The sequence below is a fragment of the Mchenga conophoros genome, linkage group LG4, assembly GCF_057382185.1.
Source record: "Mchenga conophoros isolate Kocher_MC1m ecotype Shallow Benthic linkage group LG4, M_conophoros_male_GT1.1, whole genome shotgun sequence".
NCBI classification, from domain to species: Eukaryota; Metazoa; Chordata; class Actinopteri; order Cichliformes; family Cichlidae; genus Mchenga; species Mchenga conophoros.
Window position 1 is genome coordinate 21234104 of NC_140529.1, and position 10839 is coordinate 21244942.

A 10839-nucleotide genomic window follows, 5' to 3' on the forward strand; every position below is an offset into this window, starting at 1 on the left:
TCACTCAGGTTGAAGGCTCCTCCCACACTCTACAGGGAGTGCAGAATTATTAGGCAAGTTGTATTTTTGAGGAATAATTTTATTATTGAACAACAACCATGTTCTCAATGAACCCAAAAAACTCATTAATATCAAAGCTGAATGTTTTTGGAAGTAGTTTTTAGTTTGTTTTTAGTTTTAGCTATTTTAGGGGGATATCTGTGTGTGCAGGTGACTATTACTGTGCATAACTATTAGGCAACTTAACAAAAAACAAATATATACCCATTTCAATTATTTATTTTTACCAGTGAAACCAATATAACATCTCCACATTCACAAATATACATTTCTGACATTCAAAAACAAAACAAAACAAATCAGCGACCAATATAGCCACCTTTCTTTGCAAGGACACTCAAAAGCCTGCCATCCATGGATTCTGTCAGTGTTTTGATCTGTTCACCATCAACATTGCGTGCAGCAGCAACCACAGCCTTCCAGACACTGTTCAGAGAGGTGTACTGTTTTCCCTCCTTGTAAATCTCACATTTGATGATGGACCACAGGTTCTCAATGGGGTTCAGATCAGGTGAACAAGGAGGCCATGTCATTAGAATTTGATTATGGGGTGAATGGTCCTTTAAATTTATTGTAGCAAAATTATTTGCAAATGTGTGTCAAAAATGCTATATCTGTATTTCAGTTTATTTCAGCCCTATGTCCTTCCTACGCATGCTAAAAGGAATATAAGATGTAATAAATATTTGTGTGTCTGTACATTGCAGATTCACGCTGGATATTGGCCCCAGCGTGGACAGAATTGCATTTCATTTCAACGCTCGCTTTAATGCAAAGGGACAGATAAATAAATTTGTCTGCAATTCTTTGGAGGCAGGAAATTGGTGTAAGGAGCAACATGAGGATTGCTTTCCTTTCTGTGAGGGAAAGGAGTTTCAGGTATGAGAGTGTGTGCCTGTATTTTCACCTTATATATATATATATATATATATATATATATATATATATATATATATATTAGGGGTGCAGCGATACACAAAATTCACGGTTCGGTTCAATTACTTTGGTGTCACGGTTCGATATTTTTTCGATACAAAAAAATGTTCATGCCTTTTTAATTTGTCATTTATTAAAATTATAAATATATATTTTAACTCAAAAGTACAGTTTTTAAATTTAACCCTAACCCTTGTGCGTGTTTTTTATTTTGACAGCGAATGCGCACCTGCGGACCACTTATGTGCAGCCCTGGTTATTTAGCTCGTCATATTGCAGCAACAGAAATTCTTTTGTCCATGAAACCATAAAGCTGCACTTTCTTTTTGCCTTATAGTCTGATTTGTCATAACTTTTCCGTTTTGTGGTAAGCTTTTCTTTGGCTGTCACTTCTTCACCCTGACCTGTCTTATTTGGCTCAGCAGAACTGAAATATAAATCCTGCTGCTTTTACACACGCACTCACATAAGCTCAGCGATTCTCTGCGCGATCAACCTCTCACATGTTTAAGCTTGCTGCGGGAGATTTCTCTTGTCATGTTTGCATAGTAAGCTAACGATTGATAAGACGATGTCAGAGGAATTGGTGCACAAATTATCATCACTCACAGATCAGTGCTGTCGCTCTCTATACACAGTTCGCATGATTGCAAAGTGAAAGCAAAAAAACAAGCGCAAATTCAAACGCGATTTCAATATGTCACATATTGACACCGATGCCAATGACATAATTACCCAGCTACATTTCCGAAAGAATGCAAAAGCATTGACATATATTTTTCCTTCCTGCGATAGGCCGACGGGCAGGGAAGAGATAGATTTTGGTAGCCCGACTGGAAAAATCGCTAGCCCCAGGACGTCGGGGAAGGAAAGTTGATAAAATAAATTACAAATTTTGTATTGTTCGATACATATGCGTACCAAACCGAAAGCACTGTATCGAACGGTTCAATATCGATACGAATATCGTTGCACCCCTAATATATATATATATATATATATATATATATATATATATATATATATATATATATATATATATATGTATGTATATATATATATATATATATATATATATATATATATATATATATATATATATATATATGTGTGTGTGTGTGTGTGTGTGTGTGTGTGTGTGTGTGTGTGTGTGTGTGTATTACAATCAATCTATAATTTGTCTCTCTGTTTCTTTTCACTCAAAATGTCTTTTTTAGATCGCCATTAAATTCACACCTTCAGAGTTTGTGGTGACTTTACCAAATGGCTCAACATTCTGTTTTCCCAACCGCATGGGTGCAAGGAAGTACTCTGTCATTGGATTTGGTCAAGATGCTGAAATTAGAAGCATTGAGATCAAGTAAATCTACATCATCAATTCACATTGCTTGTTTTATTTTTCTGCTTGTCTATCAGTAGGTAATCTCCCCAAAGGTGGATGGTGACCGTGCCAACCTTGAATTTCATCACTAATTTCATTTTTTATCTTAAAGGAATTTAGTTTGTTGAGAGCCTGATCCAAACAGCTTTGGGTGTGAAGATGGGATGTAAGATAAATATTTTCTTTGGTCCTTGACACAGATAACTGAAGTTTTAAAGTAGCCAAAGTGATTTTTCTGTTTGGAATTAGCAGTTTGCTTGCAAAAATCAAATAAAGTGTGATCAAGTTTTTCTGTAAGGTGTCTGAAAGTACTAAAGCATTTGTTTGAATTCCCAAGACATTCCATTTGTTCTTTCTTTATTGCAGCAACATTATTTAAAACACATTCTTTTATGAAAAAACATGACTCTGGTGACTCCTTATTCTTGTTACACTAACATGGAATGTTTTATGATGCCTTTGGGCGTCCCCTGTGAAATTACTTCATAGGTGAAACTGTCACTGCTGTGGTCTGTAATTTAATTCTTATTATGGGTCATATTTCATAACATGAGGGTCCGCTTTGACTCACAGTAACTGTATGTACCAAGGTTTGTACTACAGATCAAATTACAATATATATCTATTCTACTTGATATTATTAAATGAATAATTAATCCTAAATTGTATGTATGTCTAACGAGAGCAAAACTCTGTAGGTAGCTCCAAGTTCAACTAAAAATCTCAAAAAATGGAGCAAAATAGTGTGAGAGTGCAATCCCCAACTTTTGCTGGTATCTATGGTCAGTTTTGTAGATTAATAGCAAAAGTTGCACTATATTTTCAAACACAGATAGTCAGGCAGACAGAGTCATCACAATATAAACAGCCTTCAGTAATTGACAGGCTCCAAAACTGGAAACTGTGTGACCATATTTTGGCATTGCAATGTTTTATGTTCTGTGTATTCTTATATGAAGACCATTTAAATCCCTTCTAGAGATAAACTGATCTGGAAATGCCAGAGTTATTTTCACTGAGTGTAAGGGGCTGAGCTCAACTCATGAAAAGTAACCCCACACCATAATCCCTCCTGGCACGATGCAGTCAGACAAGTAGCATTCTCTGCAAACACTGGGTTTTCCTCGGCATGAAAGATAGAAACTTCACAGTTCAAATAGGAAGTTGTAATAATAACTACTAATTAAATGCATATGTAAGCAGATAAATGAGTGAAAAAGGTGAGTAAAAAAAGAAACACTCAGGGAAGCCCCCAGCAGCATTGGTCTTTTGCAGCATAATTAAGGGAGGATTCAGGTTCAGACATAGTAAAAGGATATAATACAAATAGAAATGCACAATGTATCGCCAACTGCTGCACCTGTAGGAAAAACAAACATAAAACATCTGGAACGGCAAAAATTGAAAATGCACAGGTACATAAATCAACATTTTTTTTGTGCCGTGTGTGGGTGAGTTTTTTTGTTCTCTTTGTGTGTGTTTGTTTTACTTTTTACTTTGTACAACACTTTGGTCAACCTGTGTTGTTTTTAAATATGTGTATAAATAAATGAAATGATTGACTGAGTGATTGATTGATTAATCTACGTAGCCAATTTAATTAACAACTTATATATAACTGCTTATTTCATAGTGTAATCTTCACATCTTCACTTTATCCAAAGCACATTCTTTGTTGATTCTCCCGCTAATTATATTCACAGTATTTCCTCACCTCACTGTGTCTTTGGGGATTTGCTAGGTTAGCTTAGTTTGTAGCTGACTCACTAGTAGCATGGCCTCTTTACTTGTTCCTCCTGCACTTTCCTGCTCAGTGTGTTACTCCTCGACTTCCTTTAGCAGTATTGATACTTATAATAAATGTAGAGATTGGCAGCTCTGGATGCCAGGATTACTGAACTGGAGACTTGGCTTCGCACCCTTAAAAACCTCGTAGCTAGCTAGGCCCCTGTAGCTGGTGCAGCTAAAGGTAGTGTAGGGCCCATTAGCTCTCCCCCGGCAGATTGTCCCAAGCAGCGGGGAACACAGGGTGGCTGGATGATGAGGAGGAGGAAATATACTTAAACAGAAGCCCCAGTACACTACCAAACTGTTCATGTGACTGACCATTTTTCCCCACCGGCTAACGGTAAATGCAAAATTGAATAAAATTATAATTCACATTGGCAGTAAGGACAACCAGTAACATAAATCTAAAATTAATATTGAATTGGTGTGCAACTGCAGCACGGTGGCACGGTGGTTAGCACTGTTGCCACACAGCAAGAAGGTCCTGAGTTCAATTCCAACATCAGGCTGGGGTCTTTCTGTGTGGAGTTTGCATGTTCTCCCCGTGTTTGCGTGGGTTCCCTCCGGGTACTCCGGCTTCCTCCCACCGTCCAAAGACATGCAGCTTGAGGGGATAGGTTAATTGGAAAATCCAAATTGCCATTGTGTGAATGTGCGAGTGAATGTGAGTGCGAATGGTTGTCTGTCCCTGTGTGTTGGCCCTGCGACAGACTGGCGACCTGTCCAGGGTGTACCCCGCCTCTCGCCCTATGACAGCTGGGATAGGCTCCAGCGCCCCCCGCGACCCTGAAAAGGATAAGCGGAAGCGAATGGATGAATGGATGGATGGATGGTGTGCAACTTTGCCAAAAAATGCTAGAATCTGTAGTTTTCTCTTGTCCACTCCCCAGTTGGACCAGGAGTGACATCCTTAGCTGCACGTTCTTTTGAATTTGCTGTCTGTCTGAGTGGTGTCCAAAAAACGATGTGGGCTTTATAGATTATTGGAAAACTTTCTGGGGGAAACCTAGTCTTGTTAGGAGAGACAGCATCCATTTCACTTTGAAGGGAGCAGCTCTCATTTCCAAAAATCTGGCCAAATTTATTAAACCCATCCAAACATAACTACATAACTGTCCAGATTTGGGACCAGGAAGCAGAGTTGCAGTCTTAAACACCTCTCTATAGCTTCTCTCCTTCTGCTACCCCCCAAAACCCCATCTCCTTAGAGTCTGTGTCTGGTCACAAACAAACAAAAATAATCTAAAAATCTGCAAAAAATGACGTAAAAAACATACAATCACAAAGAAAAAAGAATACTGTATCCACATCTGCACCGAAGAGTAAAAGAGTCAAATTTGATTTTAGAAAACATTAGGTCTATCTCTTCCAAGTCCTTGTTAGTGCACAAATTAATAATTAATCAACAAATTGATTTACTCTGCCTTACAGAAACCTGGTTGCAGCAGGAAGATTATGTTAGTTTAAATGAATCAACACTCCCGAGTCATTCTAAGTACCAGAATCCTCGAAGCACAGAATCCTGAGGTGCCGATTCAACCATTCATTCAGCCATTCAGTACATTTTCAGTAATTTCTTTTTCAAAAACGCACATGTACTTACATTTATTTACATTTACTTGAGTAGGGTAAGGAGTTGCCACCTCAGCATGCAGTCAAGTTCAATAGAGTCTTGTTAATAACCTAATAATTTTATTCATGTGTGTTGCATTAGCGACACATTCAAAAGTTTCAGGGCACGGGCCCTCGAGGGATGGAGTTTGACATTTGATGGTCTAAGCCACAGGTGTCGAACTCCAGGCCTCGAGGGCCGGTGTCCTGCAGGTTTTGGATGTGTCCTTGATCCAACACAGCTGATTTAAATGGCTAAAATACCTCCTCAGCATGTCTCAAAGTTCTCCAGAAGCCTGGTAATGAACTAATCATTTGATTCAGGTGTGTTGACCCAGGGTGATATCTAAAACCTGCAGGACACCGGCTCTCGAGGCCTGGAGTTCGACACCTCTGGTCTAAGCCATCAAATGACAATTTTAAATCAGCTCTAAAGATCTTCCTGTCTGCATGGACATACATAGGCATGTCAGTTATCTGCTAGATAGAAACAAATGCTGTGTTGGATTTTTTCCCCTTTAGTTTGATACTATAGGCAGGATATAATAAGGAGCTTGTATCATTTGGACTATTTTGGATATGGGGAAAATGTAATTGGGGAAGCAGTGCAGATATGGTAAATGAGATGACATATGCACAAACATTATCTGTTAGACATTAAGATAAACACATGTTAACATTTCCTTGTGTCATTTCTGTCACACCTTCTCTCTTTCCCTGTATCAGAGCTGAGCAAAGGCTGCATTGAATTCTTTCCTCTTTAGATTGATAAATTAGGCAGGCTATAATAAGCACCTTGCATCACTTTTTTGGATACGGGGAGAATTTGCTTGGAAAGGTATGGTAGATGAGAAGACATATGCACAAACATTATCTGTTAGACAGCAAGATAAACATGCTAACATTTTCCCTGTTTCATTTCTGTTATGAGTTCTCGCTTTCCCGGTATAATAGCTGAACAAAGGCTGCATTGCAATCTTCCTCTTTGGATTAAAACTAAACAGAACACAGCAAATACTTTGTATTAACTGGGCTTTTTTCCCCGAACCCCAAATAATTGTAACCATTTTTGGAAAGGGTTACAATTATTTAAATCACATTAAAGGTTGAAATTAAATTAAGTAATAATGTAGAAGCCAGAACTCCAATTCTATGTGAAACAGGGGTAAGCTGCAGTGTAAACGTTTAGTAGTAGTGTAGTATTCCTCAAAGCACCTCACTGTTACAGTCCACTTTGTGTTGATTTCATGCACAAATTACAGTTATTTTGTGATTCATTAAAATAGTGAATTCACGATTATTAATTAAATGTCTGACTTTACATAAGATAAGATAAGATAAGATAAGATAAGATAAGATAAGATAACCTTTATTAGTCCCACACGTGGGAAATTTGTTTTGTCACAGCAGGAAGTGGACAGTGCAAAAGTTATGACGCAAAAATTAGAATACAATAAGAATAAATACAGTACACAGCTGTACAGAATAGAATAAAATAATATACTATATACAGTATATATATTACATCCAGAATTCATAAACTTGCCAGTGACAGATTTGCTGGAGTGTCATGAAGTGAATATGGTTGTGACATGTCATTTACGATTAATAAAAAGCATATTTAGCTCTTTTATTTTTCTCACAATATTTTTTCTTAGCATTCAGCCAGTCTTCACCAACAGGGGCAGTATTTGTTAACTACTAACATTTTTATGGTCTATATTCCATATACAAGTCAGCTGGTAGGAGTTTAGCATGCTAAATATAATATAATATTTTGAGCCTGACATGAAAATAAAGCTGTTAAATGTATGATCTAGTTGTGGTTTTTGCTTTCTTGTTTTATATGTAAAAGAATGATTAAAAACCAAGTTTTCATGCTGCAAAATGGTAAATTGAGTGTAAAGGTAACACTACAGGAAGAGTTTTAGTAACACTACTTGGTGTAAAATTAATTAAAATTTTACTCTATGAGAGCTAATTTTTCACTAGAGATCAGTGTATGAATAACACAGTATGGAGTAACATCAACTCTCATCAGTTATTTGAACCCCCAGTGTTCATTTCAAATAAGTCAGTTCAGTGTTAAAAATCAGTGGGATTTTCCTCAAATAGAGTTCATTTATCACTATGATAGAGTAAATAATACGACACTACTAGTAGTGTTAAGTTGTTTTAACACTATGCGTTGTTACTCAGTGCTAAATTTTCACTCTATTTAAAGTTAATTTTACTCTAAAATTTTAACACTATAGAAAGAGTTGATTTAACACCAATTCCAAATGGGACCAAATAGACTCGGGACCAGTGTTAAATTCAACTCTTTAAGTGTTATTTTAACACTGCAAATTTTACTGTGCAGTAGCACAGTTATACTGGCCGTTTGAAATGTCATTCAGGTTGAAGGCACCGCCTACCTTCTATATACTGTGGCCTTCTGCTGGAGTGCAAAGAGACAAGACCACACAGCACTCTCATTTCTTCTCAGCTTTACGACTTGACCTATTACATCTGTCAGGATGGAGACTGTAAGTATAATTTTGGCAGCAATATTTAACTTACATTACTTTTGCTTCTCTCCGAGTCCTATAACTGATATGGAGAGTCTTAAACCATAGTTTAAACATGGAACTGACAGCTGGTGCAAACTTAATCTATACCAGGCTGATGTAACTCTGTTTTTTTTGTTTTGTTTTGTTTTTGTTTTAAATTGACTTTTGATTGAAAATTTGGGAGTCCTGCCCTTTTGGATTTATTTGATGACCTTTGCTATTTACCACATAGTGTAAGTGTGCATTAATCACTTCTTAACTGTTGCTTTGTATTATCATCAACAGTAACGGGTAAGTTACTTAATGCAGTGCATTATTGTCTAGTAATACTACTTTCTAGATTTTTTTATTAGATGCAAATATTATTGTAGCCTCAGACAGAAAACATCACCATATCATCAACCTGCCCAACTTTTGTGTCTGTATGTGTGCGTTATCTTACAGAACATGTTTCTCTCGTTTGTCCACGATATATTTATCCCAAGGGAAACACTACAGGCTAATCTAATGTAAACTAATAATTTTTCTTCACAGGTTATGACAATAAAGAACATGACCTTCAAGGTTGGACAAACCCTGACTGTTGTTGGAGTTGTTAAACCTGATTCCAAAGAGTAAGTACTTGAGTAAGACCAAACTCTATCATGATTTTGTAAATTAGTGAATCATAGTAAAATTGAAAATAATAAAAAGGATAAACTAAAAACTCTTATTGGAACTTTTTGGTTTTCAGTAATTGTAGTTTCAACCAAAATGTAACAAAATCGATTCTTGTTATACATTTGGGAGATGCAGCTGTCATCTCCCAAATGTCAGATTTCACACAAAAATGCTAACCAGGTGAAAAATGTCTAAATTTGAATTGTTGTGAACTGTCTTTGTCTCTTTAAGGAAGCTGAAACCTTAAAAGTACAGCTATGAAACATGTTTTTGTGTTTAATTCTTGTTGTTCTTCTCATTATAGTTTACCTAGTATAGTAATAATTAATAAGTGTTTTAAGCATGTAGCTTTGTGTGTCTGTTCGTTGCAGGTTTGCAGTGAATATTGGCCCCAGTGACGACAGAATTGCACTTCATCTCAACCCTCGTTTTAACGCCAATGGAGAGACAAACATCATTGTTTGCAACACTTTCGAGGCAGACAAGTGGTGTCAGGAGCAACGGGAGAAATGCTTCCCTTTCAGCCTGGGAAAGGACTTCAAGGTATCTATCTATCTATCTATCTATCTATCTATCTATCTATCTATCTATCTATCTATCTATCTATCTATCTATCTATCTATCTATCTATCTATCTATCTATCTATCTATCTATCTATCTATCTATCTATCTATCTATACAAGCTATAATATAAGTCCTCTGTCTCTCATGCCTTTTAGATTGTCATCAGATTCACTCCTTCAGAGTTTGAGGTGACTTTACCAGGTGGCTCAACATTTAGTTTCCCCAACCGCCTCGGTGCACAGGAATACTCGTTCATGAGCTTTCATGAGGGTGCTCGCATTCAAAGCATTGAGATCAAGTAAATCTCTTTCCTCTCTTGAATTGCTGGATTGAAATTTTTGTTTTCTTTTTCACTTTGTCTAGCAGCAGGTGATAATGTTGCTCTAGGTCTTCAGCTTCTTCAGAAATTGAGTTTGTTGAGAGCAAATCCAAACAGATGGACTCCTAAAGAATCATAACCTTTTTGTAATGTTTTGCTAGCAAGAACCACATACAGTACAGTGTGATCAGGTTTTCTTTAATGTGCCTTTAAATGCTTCTTTGTTAGTTATTTGCTATATTTTGATTCTTACCTGTAACAGCATCAATTAAAGCGTTTTCTGTGATGAAAGAAACACGACTCTGTTGACTTTTTATCCTTGTAACACTTACACAGTGAAATTACTTCATAGGTGAAACCGTCACTGCTGGGGTCTGTAATTTAACCTTCACATATGGGCTGTATTTAGCGTCTGTACCAAAGTATGAACTACAGATCAGTTCAGAATGTATAGTCTCACATTAATAAACTGATGAAAAACATCAACACAACATCAAAAACTCTTTATCTTTTTTTAAAGATAATTTAAGTATTGTTGTTAATTAAAATATAAACTTTAAAAAAAAAGGTCAGAGGAGGAAATACCAGTTTTTGAGGAGCCTCAGAAGATGATGAAAATGATGACAAAGTCCATTATGGATAAGAAGTAGTGCTTAAGCTGGAGCTCTGAAGTTGAATGATTTGGTTACTCAGCTGCAGCACAATGAGGTAACCTTTTGACATTCTTGTTAAGAGAGTTTTTAACTTCCAGAAGGGTTTATTGTTTTCCCATTATCAGAGACATCAAGATCATTTTTTATTTTGACGGACTTCCTAATCTTGGCTATAACTAGCAGCCAGTAAACCATGCTCTAGCCACAGATATGCTGAGGAGTGTTTTTCAGTTGTCTTCGGTTCTGATGCTACCTTCAGAGATGAGCACCTCGCTCTAGTTTCTGAAAACTTTCTTTTGGATGTAACCAGACGA

General features: G+C 36.7%; 2 protein-coding genes across 2 annotated transcripts; both read left to right on the plus strand.

Moving 5' to 3' along the window:
• The first annotated feature begins 605 nt into the window (after positions 1 to 605).
• Positions 606 to 2360, plus strand: LOC146575986 (galectin-1-like). Its single transcript, XM_085272514.1, has 3 exons — positions 606 to 610; positions 768 to 939; positions 2214 to 2360. The coding sequence occupies exons 1-3, from the start codon at positions 606 to 608 to the stop codon at positions 2358 to 2360; spliced, it is 324 nt and encodes a 107-aa protein (XP_085128640.1).
• A 5878-nt stretch (positions 2361 to 8238) lies between these two features.
• On the plus strand, positions 8239 to 10122 carry LOC146575987 (beta-galactoside-binding lectin-like). Its single transcript, XM_085272612.1, has 4 exons — positions 8239 to 8304; positions 8863 to 8942; positions 9360 to 9531; positions 9709 to 10122. Exons 1-4 carry the CDS (start codon positions 8296 to 8298, stop codon positions 9853 to 9855), a joined length of 408 nt encoding a protein of 135 aa, XP_085128738.1. The 5' UTR covers positions 8239 to 8295; the 3' UTR covers positions 9856 to 10122.
• The last annotated feature ends 717 nt before the right edge of the window (positions 10123 to 10839 follow it).

Bases quoted from the DNA above. Each gene is read 5' to 3' on its own strand.
- LOC146575986 (XM_085272514.1), top strand. The intron at 940-2,213 runs GTATGAGAGTGT...TGTCTTTTTTAG, and splicing joins GTGAGGGAAAGGAGTTTCAG to ATCGCCATTAAATTCACACC.
- LOC146575987 (XM_085272612.1), top strand. The intron at 8,943-9,359 runs GTAAGTACTTGA...TGTTCGTTGCAG, and splicing joins GTTAAACCTGATTCCAAAGA to GTTTGCAGTGAATATTGGCC. The intron at 9,532-9,708 runs GTATCTATCTAT...CATGCCTTTTAG, and splicing joins GCCTGGGAAAGGACTTCAAG to ATTGTCATCAGATTCACTCC.